Raw genomic sequence first — 17,650 nt, 5'->3', positions numbered from 1 at the left:
TGATGGAAGATTAAAATATTAGCAACGTATAGATTCTTTCTGCTTTAAAATGATCTTTTATTAGATGCTAATGATGTGATATTTACCACTCAAAGGTATACATGGTTCTTATTCATGGTAGAACTTTTATTCAGTATGAATTTTTAACAACCCTCACATCTAATAGAAGAGGTGTTTACAGCTTTGAAAATAGCAAATGTGGTGCATAAGTGGTCAGCAAAATAGTTGGTGGATCTTCTTCATTTATATGAAGTGATTTTCATTATAGCATTTATTTGCTTGCTTGAATCTTGGTTACTTTCTTTTATTCATATACATATCTGCATTTCCTTATAATTAGTTACTGTGTATTCAGCTGTTCTTTTTACACTTAACTGTTACTTTTCTGTTTAGCTTTTTTTCCTGTGTCTTTGATTTACTAATGAAGACATGATGCAGAGAGGGTAGTTTATATTTCCCAAAAGACAAATAGTACCATCTTCAAGAACTAATGTCAGTGTAGTTCATTTCTGTTGTTGTTGTTTTTTTGCCAGTCCTGGGCTTAAGCTCAGGGCCTGAGCACTGTCCTTGGAGTTTTCTCAAGGCTAGAGCTCTACCACTTGAGTCTCAGCATCACTTCCGGCTTTTTCTAAGTGTGTGGTAGCAAGAAATCGAACCTGGGTCTTCGTGCATGCTAGGCAAGCACTCTACCACTAGGCCAAACTCCCGGCCAGTGTGTAGTTCATTTCTTTGTGAACTCTCTGAATCAAGTCCTTCAAACTGAAAAGTGTTCCACATTAACATTTTTAAACATTTTCTTCATTTAAAGTATGTAGATTTTGGAATCGTTATTAACATTTTGATTGTCAAATTTTTATTGTAATTAACAGAAGGGTTACAGTTATATTCGCCAGACAGAAGGTGCATTACTTCACACACATTGATACCCTTTCTTATTTTTGTTCCCATTTCCCTCCCCCCACCCCACCCCTCATCTTGTTTTTCCCCCTTCCCTTTCCTATTTCAAGTAAACAAATAAACATGTATACAATATATCAGATAACAAGGTAAGTTACTGTAACAATATGAAAATAACTAAGGTTGATTGTCAAATTTTGTTCGTGGTGATATTCCTAAACCTAACATGAATTCATAGCTTTATCTTTGGCTTTATAACTTGTTTATGTAAATAGAATTTCTTTACCATTTCTGAAATGTCTCATAATGGCTCTATTGTAATTACATTGTAATGGTCTCAAATAATAGACTAAATCTGCATCTTGTATTATTTTGTAATATGAGATATTTTATAATTTAATATTTATTCTTAGAAATCAAGCCAGGCAAAATTACATGTTCATTCGTTAGCATTCGCTAGCCAGTGAAGATTTTTAAAGACAGATCTTAATGGTTAAAGTGATCCCATTTTGAAATGATATATTGTTTGGAACCTGAATGAAATTCTTTAGTAAGAAGTATGTGCTCAAGAGGGGTCCTCAGGTGCACCGAGGCACTGAAAAGCTAGTTTTCACTGACACATAGGCCTTTTTATCATCAGGATGAGGTAGTGGTCATATTTTAATTAAAATGTCAGAACAAATACTGTTGGAGTTATTGAAAATGAATCACCAGATAAAGTGAGCACTGGGCCATGGCAGGTCAAAGAGGCAAAGTCACCTGGAGAAGAGAACTCAATTCATTTTCCTGCCTAAATGAGGAAGAAAGAACTTTATGAGCAATAGGAACTTTTAATACATTAAAGGGAATTCTGCTCTCTAGCAAAAGCCTGCATTTTCACAGATTGGTAGCTTTTTATTATGTTTTGATTATTTGACAATTATCTAAAGCTTTGCTTGAGTAGTCTAAATATTTTATGTTAAAATATGTACCAAGGAATAATATTATTTAACCCTTTTTATTTGGCCTTTGGATTCTTTGGGGTACAAAAAAGTTTTTATGAAATATCAATCTAGTCTGATCTTCCTTACAAAGACGTTAGATGGTAACTCCATTGTATAACTATAATGAAAATAGAAAAATATAATTTTAAAAAGATATTGTCTTTCAATAAGAGTACTTTTGTGAACGTGTATCAAACAATTCCAATAAGGTTCTGAAAATATTTTCTATCTTATGTCTTCCTTTACACATAGCAGCCTGACTCATACACATATGCTCTAACTTAAGAAGTACTATGCTAATACTCACAAGAACCATACCTTCTGAGCACCATCTTGAAATATTTAAAATGTAATTACATCATTCCACCATCTCTTTTTCCCTTTTCCCCCTCTATTCCACATGGCTTGGGGAATTACTTCATCCCATATCATTCATTTCTGTGTCAAATAATAATGCTTCCCCAAACCAAATTACCCTTACTTGTAAACTTTGAATAGGTGATCGATAGTGTTCAGTGCTTCTTAAGCTGTAAAAACAAATGTCTTATTTCAGATTATTTATTTATTTATTGTATGTATTCTGTCCAGACTGAGTCAGGGCTACTCTACTCTAATACTGGGTAAAAACAACTAAAATGTTGATTCCTTTGATATATGGCAACCATGTATAGACTATTTCTTACTTCTATTTGGTTTGCCATGATTGCTTTTCTTCTGCATGCTTTATTCAGTACTTACTTTACTTCCCCCAAGGTTATATTCAAACTTCTTTAGTCCTTCACACTATCCAACTAAATGAATTGGGCTGTTTCTTTACAATTTGTAATAGACACTTAACTAAAGCTCAACAACTTTAATATTTTTGACAGTTGTGCCTTTTATAACTGTGTTGCCCTTCCAGCTATCTGTCTGATATCCAGCTGACCTTAAAGAAAGATGAAGCAATTATATCCAAAAATGTAAAAGCTCTTTTTTATTTTTTCATATATTTTTATTGTAATTAATAGAAGGATTACATGATATTTGCCAGATAGATGGTGCATTAATTCCCATACATTGATACCCTTTCACATGTCTTGGTCCCCTTTTTCCTCCCCAACTCCTACCCCTCATCTTGTTTTCCCCCCTTCCCTGTAAAAGCTCTCTTATATCCAAAATATTTACCTTTCCTCATGGTTTCTTGTCAAAGCTTCAACTTCTGTAAAATCTGTTTGTCCTATAATCTTTCAGTTATTCTTTCCCTTGAATTTTATTGAATAAGTCTTCCTCCTAGGTGAAACTTTGATGAAGCATGGATAAGCGCTCATAGAATATGCTTAGATATGGATTGACAGTATTAAAGACCTTTCAGCCAGTCAGTGGCGCCTGCTACTCAGGAATCTGAGAAGGGAAAGTGGGAGTTCAAGGCCAGATCAGGCAAGAGTAGTAAAACAAAATTATAAGGGATGTAAGTTCAGCTCCAGTGGGGCAGATCTTACCAAGAGTACACACACCTTGAGTTCGATCCTAGGTACTGTAAAAATAAAAACAAGCTGGATGCTAGAGGCTCATGCCTGTAATCCTAGCTACTCAGGAGCCTGAGATCTATGGATTCTAGTTCAAAGAAAGCTCTAGCAGAAAAGTTCCTTGAGACTCTTATCTGCAATTAACCACTCAAGAGCCAGAAGTGGGGCTGTGGCACAAAGTGGTAAAGAGCTAGCCTTGAGCAAAAGAGCTCAGGGACAGTGCCCAAATCCTGAGTTCAAGTCCCATGACCAACCCACCCCCCCAAAAAAATTCAAAAAGCCTTTCATAATGTAGTTCATGTCTCTGCAAGCCTTCCAAGCAGTATCTTTTTTAATTTCAATTTTTTGCCAGTCCTGGACTTGAGCTCAGGGCCTGAACACTGTCCTTGGACTTTTCTGAAGGCTAGAGCTCTACCACTTGAGCTACCGTACCACTTCTGGCTTTTTTCTATGTATGTGGTACTGAGGAATTGAACCCGGATCTTTGTGCATGCTAGGCAAGCACTCTACCACTAGGCCATACTCCCGGCCCAGTATCTTTAAGTAAACAAAATCTCTCACATGAATTTTCTAGTAGCTATATAGATTTTATCTGTGAAATATCAGTTCTTCATGGGTTTTTTTTTTTAATCTTATTAATAGGTTATTCCATCTAGCATGTGCCTAGTGAAGTTAGTGGTACCTTAGATTTGGAGACCTTAGAATTAGACAGTTAATCCTTAAGAGATCAATTCTTCTACTTAGATTTTGTCTTGTCACAGAAATAATTTTGGATTTATAGTGAACTAGAAAAGTAAGATTTTTGAGTTCTTGCACTGGAGATATTTTAAATTAAGTATAAAATTATTTATCATGAATTGGAAAGAAGGGCATTTTTGTTAATTCAGTACTATAATTAGCTAAAAATTCCTTTCCATTGGTATCAATTTAACAATAGCAGTAATTAGCTAGATAATTAGTCCTTTAGCATTTTATTTATCACTGGCAAAAAGCCTCATAGAATTGTATAATCTTCATAAACATCTAGTATTATCATTAAGCAGAATTTAAATATCCATTCAAAAAACCCTATCATCAATGAATAACAGTATTTTCTATCTTTGTCCAAGGAAGATTTAATTATAACACTTTTTAAAAGGAGAAAGGCAGAGAAATAATTATGAATGTAATAAGAAATAGGTTTTAGGAGTCAAGGCTAGTAAGAATAACCCTTTTTATAAATATACTGTACTTTGATTTCACTTAAAAACTGGTTTAAAATAATTTATTGTTTGTTATATGCTAGACGCTGTATTACTGAGGAAAAACAAATCAAAACCAACCTAACTTACATCCTTATCTATGTGTTCCCAGTTTCTATATCAGTACCTACCATGCACAATACAGGTTTGCTGTTTAATGACAGAAGATGTGCTCAGCATGATATTGTCTCATGACCTCGTTTTTATTTCTTGCTTCCCATTGATGTCATTAAGTATGACTGTTAGATTGTGAATCAAAGTATCAAGGATTTAATAATACCTTTAGAGAGATATCCTTCATAAACTATATGATTTACCCAAAGCTTAACATTCCATTTTAAAAATATATTTGTAGATTTGTCCATTTCAGAACATTTTTGTCACCTCTTTCCAGGAAGGAAAACTTATACCCATCATTTAAATCACCTTCAAAAGAAACTTACTATCCATCATCACCAATCCTCTATTGTCCTTAATTTCCCCTAGCCCTAAGAAGCTATTAATTCTATTTTTCATTCATTTGCTCATTCTGGATATCTTATATGTGTATACTATTAACTTACTATATCATTATCAATTAGTATATCCATTACAAAAGTAATTTTATGTTATCTTAATCACATCACAGGGATGATTTAAGGATGTCTTTTAAGATCATTGATGCTAATGAGATATAATAGACAAAGAACATGATTACTAAATCAAATGAACTTACTAATCAAAATAATTTTTAAAAGCCAAATGTGGTGGCTCACACATATAATCCTATGTCTCAGGAGGCTGAGATTTGAGGATCAAGGTTCAAAACCAGCCAGTGCATTAAAGTTCGTGAGACTCTTATCTCCAATAAACCTCTAGAAAATGGAAAGTGAAGCTGAGTCTCAAGGGGTAAGGTGGTAGCCTTGAGCTGAATAGCTCAAGGACAGCACCTTGGCCCAGAGTTCAAGCCCTAAGACTACTACTACTACTACTAATTTTTAAATTTTAACTTGTTTTAAAATTTAAAAATCCATCATTGCTGGAAATATTTTATATCTATACTAGAGTGTGTGGATGTAGATTTACTAATTGCTTATATATGTATAACTGTACAGACATATATATATATATAAAACTTCTGATTTACTATAATTTCTCCCTATGACTTTCTTATTTATTGACTATATAGTGTATTAATTGACAAGCTTATTGTGTTTTATATAAGTAAAGTTTATTTTTATAATTAGAAAATGAAGAAATTGAAAAACCAGGAATTCTCTGGGCCCTCTACTTCAATATGAGAGACTCTTCAGACATCAGCAGAAACCGTTATAATGATTTACCATCCAATGTTTATGTGTGCTCTGGCCCGGATTGTGGTTTAGGAAATGATAAGGCAGTCAAACAGGTAAGGCTTTTAGTGATTTCCAGTCTTATATTAAGAAAATATGTGGTAGGAATAGTGAGGGTTTTTTTTTTCCATCCTGTGGGAAGAGAAGGGGACTACAAAAACATCTGTCTTAATTTCATACTAATTAGTCCCTAATTTTTTCTGGGAACTACAAGACTACTTTATAAATGTTTCACCAGATATTTGTACTTCTTTGTGTGTAATGATAAACTATATGACATCATGTATGAGCTCTATTGTGGGAATAAGGATAGAAATTTTAGAAATACATATTCATAAAAATAAATATATAGTCAGGTTTCTGTGGCTCATACCTATAATCCTAAACTACTCAGAAGGTTGAGATTTGAGGATTGTGGCTCAAAGCCAGCAGTGGCAGGAAAGTCCATGAGACTCTTATCTTCAGTTAACCACCAGAAACATGGGAGTGACACTGTAATTCAAAGTCGGGAGTGACACTGTAATTCAAAGTCGTAGAGCACTAGCCTTGAACATAAAGCTCATGGACCTATGAATAACATAGGTTTTCACAATTAACATGCTGTTATTAATGTCTTGACCTAAATGTGTATTTTAAGAGCTATGCTTACAACTCCTGAGGAATATGATAAATCCAAGTGGAGGTTTGTGACAAATGTCCCCAGGCAGAATTATGAAAGCGTGAAGGCCAAAAGTAAACTATGATTCCATTAAACAGAAGATACTTTTGCCTATGCAAATATACCTCTCTTAAGAGAAAAAAGCATATAGATTATATTATCACATATGTTTATTGAATTAATAAATGGCTAACATAACATCAAGACAGCAGATGGCACAGACAGCAGATGGGGATTTCTTTTGTGGGGGTCATGGGGCTTGAACCCTGGGCCTGAATGCTATCCCTGAGCTCTTCAGCTCAAGGCTACAGCTCTACCCCTTGAGCCTCAGCCCCACTTCACATTTTCCAATAGTTAGTTGGAGATAAGTGTCTCAAGGTCTTTAGTGTAGTGACCAGGGTGGCTGGCTTTGAACCTTGATCCTCAGATCTCAGCCTCCTGAGTAATGAGGATTACAGGCATGAGCCACCGTGCTCAGCTCAGATGGGGATTTTTTAAGGCTCTGAATGATAACCATGATTCAGACATCTAGACTTTTTCCAAAATTCTTGTACTTATTCTTTGGAGTAGTAGTCTTGGAAAACCAATATTCTGCCAATGAATGCAGTCAAGAACAAGGTGTTACATCTTTCTTCTGTGATGAGTTCTGTTATTATAATAGGAACACAAGATGGCCCATGATCTGCATTTATGACTTTAACTGCTAACTACAGTTTAACTTTGTCCCGCTTTTTGTAAGGAGAAATTACAACTTTTTAGCTTACTTCAGTTAGTTTATCTGTGAATCAGTTTTATTTTTGAAAAATAAAATGGAGAGCTTTTTAAATAAGAAGCAGTATGTAACTCAAGGGCTAATCTGGTCTAAACTACATGCCAGAAGATTATAATTAAGGATTATTTTTTTATCACAAAGTAATTGGCCTTCCATGAAGATAATCTTCAGGGGTAAAGTGTTATCAGAGTCGAAAACAGTGTAATGCTAGTTTTTGTTTTTGTTTGTCAGCTGTGGGACTTGAACTCTGAGCCTGGGCACTCTCTCTGAGCTCTTCAGCTCAAGACTAGCACTCTACCACTTAAGCCACAGCACCACTTCCAGTAATGCTAGTTTTGAATTATTATGTGCTGTTAAATATTATTTGTTTAAAATTTGTTGCATATCTTTTTCATTCATATATAAGTTTTGAGAATAGTATTATAATGCCTATTTCATAGTCTATTGATAGTACTTATAGCTAGTTGATTTACATAAGTGAAGTTCTAATACCAGCACATTACCCAATGGTTAGCTCCTTCACTGTTTGGTGATTTCTGTTTCCTAAATGATGAATATTTACAAAAGAAGAATATATATACAAATGAAGACCATTTATAAATGCTCCTGAGAAAATTCATGAATTTAGCAAGACAATTGCAACTGCAATCAATGCTACTGTATTTGGGCTCTGTTGATGGAGTAGATTCAGTCAAGAAATAAAGATGGACGGGTATGTAGCTGAATGGCAAAGCACTTGCTTAGCACGTGTGAGCGTCCTGGTTTCGATCCTCAGTACTGAAAAAGAAAAGACAAAAAAAAAGAAATAGAAAATGCTAAATTGCTAAAATGTGGTGATTGCTTACATGCAGGATGTAAAGAGGTAGATGAACCTTGCTAGGCAGACAAGATAAAGATGTGACCCCTAAAAGAGTCATGAGAGGAAATAAAGGGTAAGATGGAAGCTTTGGCCCAAGTCCTACTGCTTTTTCTACTGGAGGCAAAGTATCCCTAACAAGGACTTACAATGATTTCCCAGGGTTGATTCCTCAGTACCACATAAACAGAAAAAGCCAGAAGTGGTGCTGTGGTACATGTGGTAGAGCACTAGCCTTGAGAAAAAGAAACTCAGGAACAGTGCCTAGGCCCAGAATTCAAGCCCCAGGACTGCAAAAAAAAAAAAAGAATAATAGGTATGAAAATATTTCATAAGGAACTTATCTGTAAAAATATTAAGAGACATTGTATTTCTGTTGACATATCATATGAACATTATCAAAACTCTGAATACTTAATAATGTATCTGACCAAGGACTACTATATTTGAAGACTGGACATGAGTGCATGTATATAATTAAAGGGACAAATGTCACAGGATTGTACCAAAACAATTTTAATAATTCCTTTGTACTTGTAAAGTATTAGAACCTAGATACAGAAAATTTAAGAATGACTTTTCTGTAGATAGTGCCTGAATTTTTTTGTAAGGTTATGTTCAAAAGTGATTCTGTTTATCCTTGGCCAGGCTGAAACTCTTTTTCAGCAAATCTGTCCCAATGAAGACTTCTGTCCTCCTCCACCAAATCCTGAAGACATTATCCTTGAAGGAGACAGTGAACAACCTGAAGCTTCAGAATCTAGTGCCATGGCACATGTCAGTTCAGAGATTCCTGTGGAAAATACAAACCTGGGAAACCCAGAGGAACCATGTGAATAAAGCATATACACCAAACAACATTCCCGCACTTTGGAAAATTTTCCTGGCCTTAGAGTTTTCTTGCTGTAAGGAGTGTTTTCTAAAATGTTCAAAAGCAACAGCCAATTGACATACAGAAGTACACGAATAAACAAGTCAGAGAAATCCAGAGGGGAATTTTCTTTCAAGAGGATATTGCAAGAACATGAAATATTTGTAAAGCACATTGATTTCCCTGTTTTCAAATAAACCTATGAAATTGGCAGATAAACATTGTAAATGGATAAATTCCCAGAAATATTACTATGAATATGAAAGTGATCCTGTGCATTGTTGATAATTCTATGGTGTCAGGACTACCTTTGGATTTATATGGTAAAAAATCAGTTCTTCAGAATTAATATATATATAGCTTTTGATTATTTAAACTATTTTCTTCAGGGGTATGAGAATCATGACATAGGAGATAACATACATCAAACTAAAGTATCATGGTCCACAGAATAGCCAACATTGGAATAAATGCTTTGTTTTCTGTGTTAAGAATTGAAAATGAGCCAGGAGCTGATGGCTCACGCGTATAATCCTAGCTACTCAGAAGGCTGAGATCTGAGGAATGCCTTTCAAGGCTTGCCTAGGTAGAAAGGTCCATGAGACTCCAATCAACTACTCAGATAAAGCCAGCAGTGGTGCTGTGGCTCAAGTGGTGGAATACTAGCCTTGAGCACAAATTGGCTCAGGGACAGTGCCCAGGCCCTGAGTTCTATCCCCGGGACAAAAGAATAGAAAATGCTCATTTATGGATTTTTAAAGGAGTTTTATGAATCATGAATTCATTACTCAGTAGTGCTTTTAAATACAAATTGTGGTTTGTATGTGAATCACATGGGAAAGCTCAGTAACACAGAAATGGAAGAAGGGAAGGGAACATTTGTATATGAGCATTGATGTTTCTACCTTCTCAAGTAAATGGTACACTTATGTAATTTTCTGCAGACCTACCCCTGGCCCGGACTGTGCTAGGCACGTTGCTTATATTTAGGCAAATTGTTTAGCTCCAGATCCTCAGTTTCTCCTGATGTAAAGTAGAAACACTACTTCATGGGAATGATTACAAAGATGAATGTAGCCATCCTATGAATTTTTTTCTGGAAAAAAAACGATTTTAGTATTTTCCCATTTATGGTATTCATGGGAATGAATAGTTTAAAAAAACACTTAAATAAAACACTTATGCAGCAGATAATTGCTTGCTGTCAACTTCCTAACAAAATAAGTAACTTATTTTATTGCAGTAAGGTTTTTAAATGATTTCTTAATTTAGTACATCAGGCACTCTTTGTAGGCCCTAAAACATAGTTATCCAGTGAATTGTGAACTTGAAACAGGACTAGAGACAATGATAAAAAATCTTTAGAAATCCTTTCTTAATCTGAAATCAGCAAGAAGTGAGCAGAGCATTCCAGCTGATAGCCTAATATATCCTCCACATAACAATACGAAGGTTTGACATAGGCAGCAAATCTAGTTACAGTGACAATAGTGACAGTGCCTATATTTAAAATTTTCCAATGTCAAGCTTTCATAGTCTACTTTTTCTTGAGCAATAGTTGAGCTCAGAATTGTCTATATAAATAAACTAATTTCGTGTCTCCAGATCTGGCCTGCACTATATTGCCTATGAGGAGTCATCACTTCAGCAGAAAGCACATAGTTCTTACACACATCTGCAGCTGATCTCTAACCTTATCAGGTTCCCTGGAAAGGTCTTCAAGGACCTCACTGTGACTAGTCACAGATTTATTGGAGACAGAAATAGCCAAGGAATGTAGTGCTTGCCTCACCTTTTCAACATTGCACATAGCGCTGAACCCAGAAGAAAACCTTCCCAGCCTCTCTGGCTGCTCCTGAATATTACCCCATGTATAGTCCCTCCCCTGTCTCTATAGCACTCTTTCCTATCTTCCTCTTTTATACTATCACACAAATCAGGGACAGTAGAATCACATTATAACCTACTTTGGTATAAGGATTCACATCTTTCTTAAGTCGAATCATGTTTTTCAGAAGCCCAACTAGGGCATGCACTAAATGCCTAGAACCTACCTATACATATATTGGGTATCGATCCTGCCTCTCTGTACCAGCAATAGAAAAGGTTCCATTTGATGACAGTATTGAATCTCAATGCGACTCTCGTAAATTGCACCAATAAATAACAGACTTTGTAATAGAATGAAGGCCTCCTAAGTACAGCATGCACATTTATATGAACAGACAATCAGGGAGGCTCAGACTAATACCTAGAAAATTTCTGATAAGCCTTACTGCCAATGTCTATATGTAGAACAATGTAGGAACTATTTTATGCTGTTATGACTCAGCCCATATAGTACTCTGTCTTATCTACTCAACAACTTTGTTTCGCAGGTTATTTATTAAATATTGTTGAAATGCTTACGAGCTTCTGAATATGATCTATCTGTGATGATTTAAATACTAAACAACTGCTAAAAGCATTGTCAGAGAATTGTAGACATTTCCTATTGCCTCAGAATGTAATAGAAACTATGCTAAGAGCTTTTTCTTCAGTTATCTTGTTACAGGTATTTGCTTTCATAGTTATAAATCAAAGAAAACTCTTTTTGTACTACCTTAAGCCTGAATTCTTAGGAATAAATTGACATATTGTACATACTGCAAAATTTTCAGCACCAAATTTAAAATTTTCCTACTTTGCTACTATCAAAACTTTTTGATTCATGTGTCTAAAATGAGTTCTGCATGCTTCTTACTAATCCATAACTATGGTATCATTCAGTTTAGTTGTTAATAAGGGAACTAATAACTAATATTATATTGTTTCTGTATGTTTTTTCTAGTTTATATGCCTGCCCAAGGAAAAAATATATCTATAATGAAGGTCAGCTATATATTTTTCTATAGTAAAATAGCCACATCAGTTAGTAAATTATAGAGCAGTGATAGTTTCTAAAGTGTACAGCCCTTTTTCTTCAATAGTATCCATGAATATTAACTGATTATTGATAATTATTCATTTCTGTCAAGGCCATAATCCTCTGTATTGACTGCCCTTTGTCTCAAGTCCAAATGAGTTCCAAAAGAATTTATTGAGATATAATTACTAAATAATAGCAGTGATTTAACATAGGAACTATAATAATTTACTTGTAAATCAATTATTTACTGCTATCGGTATCAGATAATTTGTTAACTTTCTTATATGAATTTTGAAAAGCATGAATATATGATAATTTGCTATTTACACATTGTAACAGTAAATTTTCAGAGGAAATAAAGACTTTGCAATGCCTTTTGGATGTGGTATCCTATTTTCTCATATTGAAATTTTGTGTATATCCCAAGAAATGGAAGACTGGCTTGGGTAGGCAATTTATTTGATTTTAGTCTGTTCTTTACTCAGTTGACAGGTATACACTGAATGTCATTTTTAGACATCTGCCAATTATATTGTTTGTAAGTAAACCTGCGAAAAAATACAAGGATTTGATTTACCTGGCAAACTGTCTGGATGCCAGCATTGATGTTAATATCAAACAAAAGTAGATGGGACTTGATTCTATTGGAAGCCAGTGCTGTACAGACTAGGAGGAATGGGCTGTGACTTCATAGTACATTGGTTGTCTACAAACTGTTTTTATCTCATTTGAGATGTAAAAATATTTGTCATATATATATATATATATATATTTGATAATGAGAGCTTGACTGTTTTCTTCTGAAATGTTTGGATCCCCAACAGCTTATTTGGAACTAACAAGAGACTACTAATGTGCTTTTTAAGCAGAACACATTCATGAAACTGATTTGTTCTGGAAGCAAATCATTAAAATAAACTGTTTTCTGCCCATTCCATGTAGTTTCTAAAGCTCGTCGGACAGGAGACATTCCCAAGATAACAGGACTCTTTCAAAATTGGCAATTTATCTCTGAGATTATTAATAAATCAAGTTTCAGAAAGATAAGGTTAATTGAATTTTTAAACAAGTAACCATATTATCCTTCAAGCACCTTGGAGCTCATACAATATTCACACCTTTTTTTAAGCAAGTACTTTGACATGTTTGAGTCTCCTCTTTAATGATATTTTTAAAACACTAGTTAAGTGCTTTAACACTTAGTATTCCTGATCACATTTTGAAGGCCACTTCTCTTTCCATTATGACACAGTTTAACTGAGGGGAAATGCCCTTGCCTTACAAGCTGCCACGTCTGCTCTTTCAGGCTATCATGACTCTTGGACCATTGGACAGGTAATCATCAGAACTTGTATCCTAGTATGCTGTGGGGTCTTTTGAAGAATCACCGCATGAGGATTATGTTGTCAACAGCTGTTCATGTTAATAGAACTTACATGTGTAAATCCTATCAAGGAGACAATTGACCCCCCAAAAAAATTATTAGAGATGGCCACCATCACTGATTTGAAAGCATTAGTGATTTTTTTTCCATTTAGGATTTTCATGTGTATGGGAAAAACAGCAAGATTGTGCCAAATTGGGAGAGACATTGCTTGAAATAATGAAATACCAGATCTTAAATCTCTATTTCCATTTGGAATACATATATTGGCTACTCTTGTTCTTCTACATATTATAAACATAGTATTTTTCTTGTTATGCTCCACCAGTAAAACATTTTACACAGTATTTCGTTGAAATCACATTTTAATATACCAGCAGTATCCTAAAAGTGCAAAAATATTGAACATTGTAATGTGATGGAACAGCACCGCATCTAAACAATCAGGAAAGTGCAGACCAACTCAGGAGAAAAACTTTGATTATCATTAGATTGGCAGAATGCAAAATATTGACTAGAGAGTGGTTATTATATAATGGGAAAGACACTTCTGTGTTGTGACTACTAGTATATGATAAATTGTAGAGTTTTTGAAAAATAACTCATCAGAATCTACCAGAAATATTAAGTGCATAGAATCTTTGATCTTATTATAGTATTACTGGTGTTTACTTTGGGAAATATGTGATTGTTTATAAGAAATTGCCTTAACATTTGTTTAATAGCATAGTAAATGTTTAGGATGTGTACATAGCAAATAGTTAACAGTGGTTAGAATAGTATTTGTACAGGAAGAGGAAACAATTACTTGTACTTCCATGTTTATACTTCTTAGTGCTTGGGTTTTTAAATTACTATCAAGGATTTATATGTAATTTTATTTAAGATGATAGATTAGTGCACTGAGTAATCAAGTGCCAGATTCTTGGGTGACAGATGGGCACTTCCCAAAATACTGAATTCAGATTTTAGATTACATTAATGTTTTAATAAACTACAATTCAGATAGGGAATATGATAGGTTACAAGTGAACAGGTGGCATTTAGTCACTCTACAATAACTTGGCTCCTATCTTTGTTTTTTTTTAATAAAATTTTATTTAATTGCACAGAGAATTTCCATTCAAGAGAGCAGTTTATAAATAGAATGCTTCTGATCAGTATCACCTCTTTTGACATTCTCACTCACCTCTCCCACCTCCCTCACTTTTTTATTTAAATTTTATTATCAAGGTGATGTGCAGAGGAGTTACATGTCTAAGATAGTGAGTACATTGCTTCTTGAACATTCTTACCCCTTCTCATCTTTTTTTTCCCACTTTCCCTTCCTCTACCCCTCCCAAGTTGTAAAGTTCATTGCCAACATATTGTCTTATGAGTATCTCTGTTACACTGTTCATCCTTTTTCTCATCACCTTTCCGTCCTGGATTCAATAAACAAATAAATGTGTATACGATATACCAGGTACAAAAGTCAGATACAGCAATAACAGAGGATGAATCATAAGGGAGAAAATGAGAAAGAGTGAAAAATAGGAATAAAATACCTTCACATAGTACATTAAAAAAACAACCACAAAGATAAATCTCGTTTTCCTATCCTGGAGTTCATTTTGCTTACTTAGCCTCATCCTATATCGCCATAAGCACATTGCTTTTGAGCTATTGTGAATCTCTGCTAGAAAAATCCTAGACACATACTAATCATTACAATGAGGGAAAATATGGAGCCTATGTTCCTTTGGGTCTGGCTTAATTCACTTAATGTAATTTTTTCCAAGTCTTTCCATTTCCTTATGTATGTGTCAATGTCATTCTTTCTGGTGGCAGCATAGAATCCCATTGTGTAAATACCACATCTTGATCCATTCATCTACTGAGGGACATCTGGGTTGGTTCCATATCGTAGCTATGGTAAATAATGCTGCAATGAACATGGTTGTGCTGGTATACAGCAGAGCTTCTGTATGGCAAAGGATATAGCTAATAATGCAAATTAAAAGTATACAGAGTGGGAGAAGAATTTCACTAGCCAAACAACAGACAGGGGCCTCATATCTAAAATATACCTACAACTCAAAATATTGAATCTCTCAAAAAGATCCTCAGGCTAGGAATTTGGCCTAGAAATAGAGTGCTTGCCTAGCATTCACGTAGACATAGGTTCGATTCCTTAATACTACATACATAGAAAAATCTGGAAGTGGTACTGTGGTCAAGTATTAGAGCTCCAGCCCAAGGACAGCTCTCAAACTGTAAGTTCAAGCCCCAGGACTGGCAAAAAACAAAGAGAGAAATCCTCAAAGAAATGACTATCCTTGACTGGGCCCGGTGGCTCATGCCTTTAATCCTAGCTACTCAGCAGGCTGAGATCTGAGGATCAAGGTTCAAAGCCAGCCCGGGCACAAAAGTACCTGAGAATCTTATCTCCAATGAACCTCTATAAAATGGGAAGTGGGGCTTAGCTCAAGGGTAGGGTGGTAGCCTTGAGCTGAAGATCTCAAGGACAATGCTCAGGTCCAGGGGTAGGGTGGTGACTTTGAACTCGAGCTCAGAGACAGTGCCCAGGTCAAGTTCAAGCACCATGACCCACAAAAAAAATGACTATCCCATTAAAAGGTGGGCTAAAGACTTAAAGAGAGACTTCTCAGAAGAAGAAGAAGAAGAAGAAGAAGAAGAAGAAGAAGAAGAAGAAGAAGAAGAAGAAGAAGAAGAAGAAGAAGAAGAAGAAATAAGAATGGCCAATAGACATATGAAGAAATGCCCAACATATCTGGGCATAAAAGAAATGCAAATCAAAATGACAGTGAGATTTCACCTCACCCCAGTTAGAAGGGCCATTAGCAAGAAATTTAATAACAACAGATACTGGTGGAGATGTGGCCAGACGGAAATGATACCACATTGTTGGTGCTCTGGATTGCAGTATAAAGCTTCCTCAAAAGACTAAACAGAGCACCCCTACGACCCAGCAATCCCACTCTTGGGCATTTACTCAAGTGTCCAGAAAACTCCCTGTAAGACTTTTATCTACATTTAACCACTCAAAAAGCAGAAATGGCATTCTAGCTCAAAGTGGTAGAGCACTAGCCTTGAACAAAAGTACTCAGGGACAGCAACCTGGTCCTGAGTTCAAGCTGCAAGACAGACAAAAAAAAACTGATTTCACTTTCTAAACTTGGATTATTTTTTCTAATTGAAAGCAAACAAGAAAGTCCCTTAATATTAATGTGGCACCCTCTTCTAATTTACAGAAAATGTAATTGCTTAGAGACAGTATCCTGGCCAGAGTTCAAGCCCCATGACCCACAAAATATAAATAAATAATTAATTAATTGGTGTTGGCACTAAGGTATGTCTTAATTTTTGAACACTAATGCTACCTTTTGTTGTGTTTTGTGGAATTTCTCATTTTCACTTTTGAAATATCATGTGGAATTGATATAATCATTATTCACATCCTACAACTAAGGAACATGATAATAAGAAGCTGAGAACTTGCCAAGAGTGACAACTACAAAGTGGAGGGACCAGGATTTTGTAAATGCCACATTATCCTGTCTTTTAAGCTTCAAGTCTTCAACATGTCATTTGTTCTCTTTGCTTTAGTGTTTCTATAACTACAATCAAGATAGAGGACTGGAGATAAATCATCTCTTAGTGTTTCTCTCAGATCTTAAATTTTTCATCATTTTATTCCTTTAGCCTAATAATTTGGGCCAAATGAGGTTATTCATCGATCTCCCTGTTGACTCTCCTATAATTGACCAAAAACAGGAAAATTCTTGTTTTCAGTTGGAAGAAATAGTGTTCAAAAGTCAGGATGGACCCAAGATTAGGATCCAGGTTTACAAATTGTCAGACCACTACATTCTCTCCCTGAGGACAGCAACAAGTGTCCTGGAAAATGTTTGGCATACTAGAATTATTCCCTAGATTTTCTAGTTAAATCAGGCCACAGCCCCTTTCGTTCTGTGGTATTCATGGTTTATATAAGTTGAAAAGTTGTATCAATAAGTTTCCACTAAAGAGGCAATTAAGCCTAAACTTTCAGGATCTATCTGAAAGGAAGTAGCACTGTATAATCTCCAAGTTATGCTTTCTCTAAAAAACTATTTCAAAAGACAAAGTTTGGTCATGAGATGCAGGAAATTTAGAAAGCATGTGAATCTACAGCATTTCTTGGGAAAAATGTGTTATACATTTCACCTCTATAATTTACTTACGGACTTTTGCCTTTATTT

At 35.1% G+C, this 17,650-nt stretch overlaps 1 protein-coding gene across 1 annotated transcript in view; it reads left to right on the top strand.

Annotated features, from left to right (window-relative positions):
- Chm (CHM Rab escort protein) overlaps nucleotides 1-12,390 on the top strand; it is a 171,817-nt gene extending 159,427 nt beyond the window's left edge. Inside the window, exons 14-15 of the mRNA XM_090327051.1 lie at nucleotides 5,853-6,013; nucleotides 8,892-12,390. Coding sequence (XP_090183177.1) covers nucleotides 5,853-6,013; nucleotides 8,892-9,083 — 353 coding nt within the window. The 3' untranslated portion in view covers nucleotides 9,084-12,390. The remainder of the gene's footprint in view (nucleotides 1-5,852; nucleotides 6,014-8,891) is intronic.
- The last annotated feature ends 5,260 nt before the right edge of the window (nucleotides 12,391-17,650 follow it).

The sequence above is a fragment of the Megascapheus bottae genome, chromosome X (genome assembly GCF_031878675.1).
Source record: "Megascapheus bottae isolate mThoBot1 chromosome X, mThoBot2.hap1, whole genome shotgun sequence".
Lineage (NCBI taxonomy): Eukaryota > Metazoa > Chordata > Mammalia > Rodentia > Geomyidae > Megascapheus > Megascapheus bottae.
This window is presented reverse-complemented; position numbering and strand designations above follow the sequence as displayed.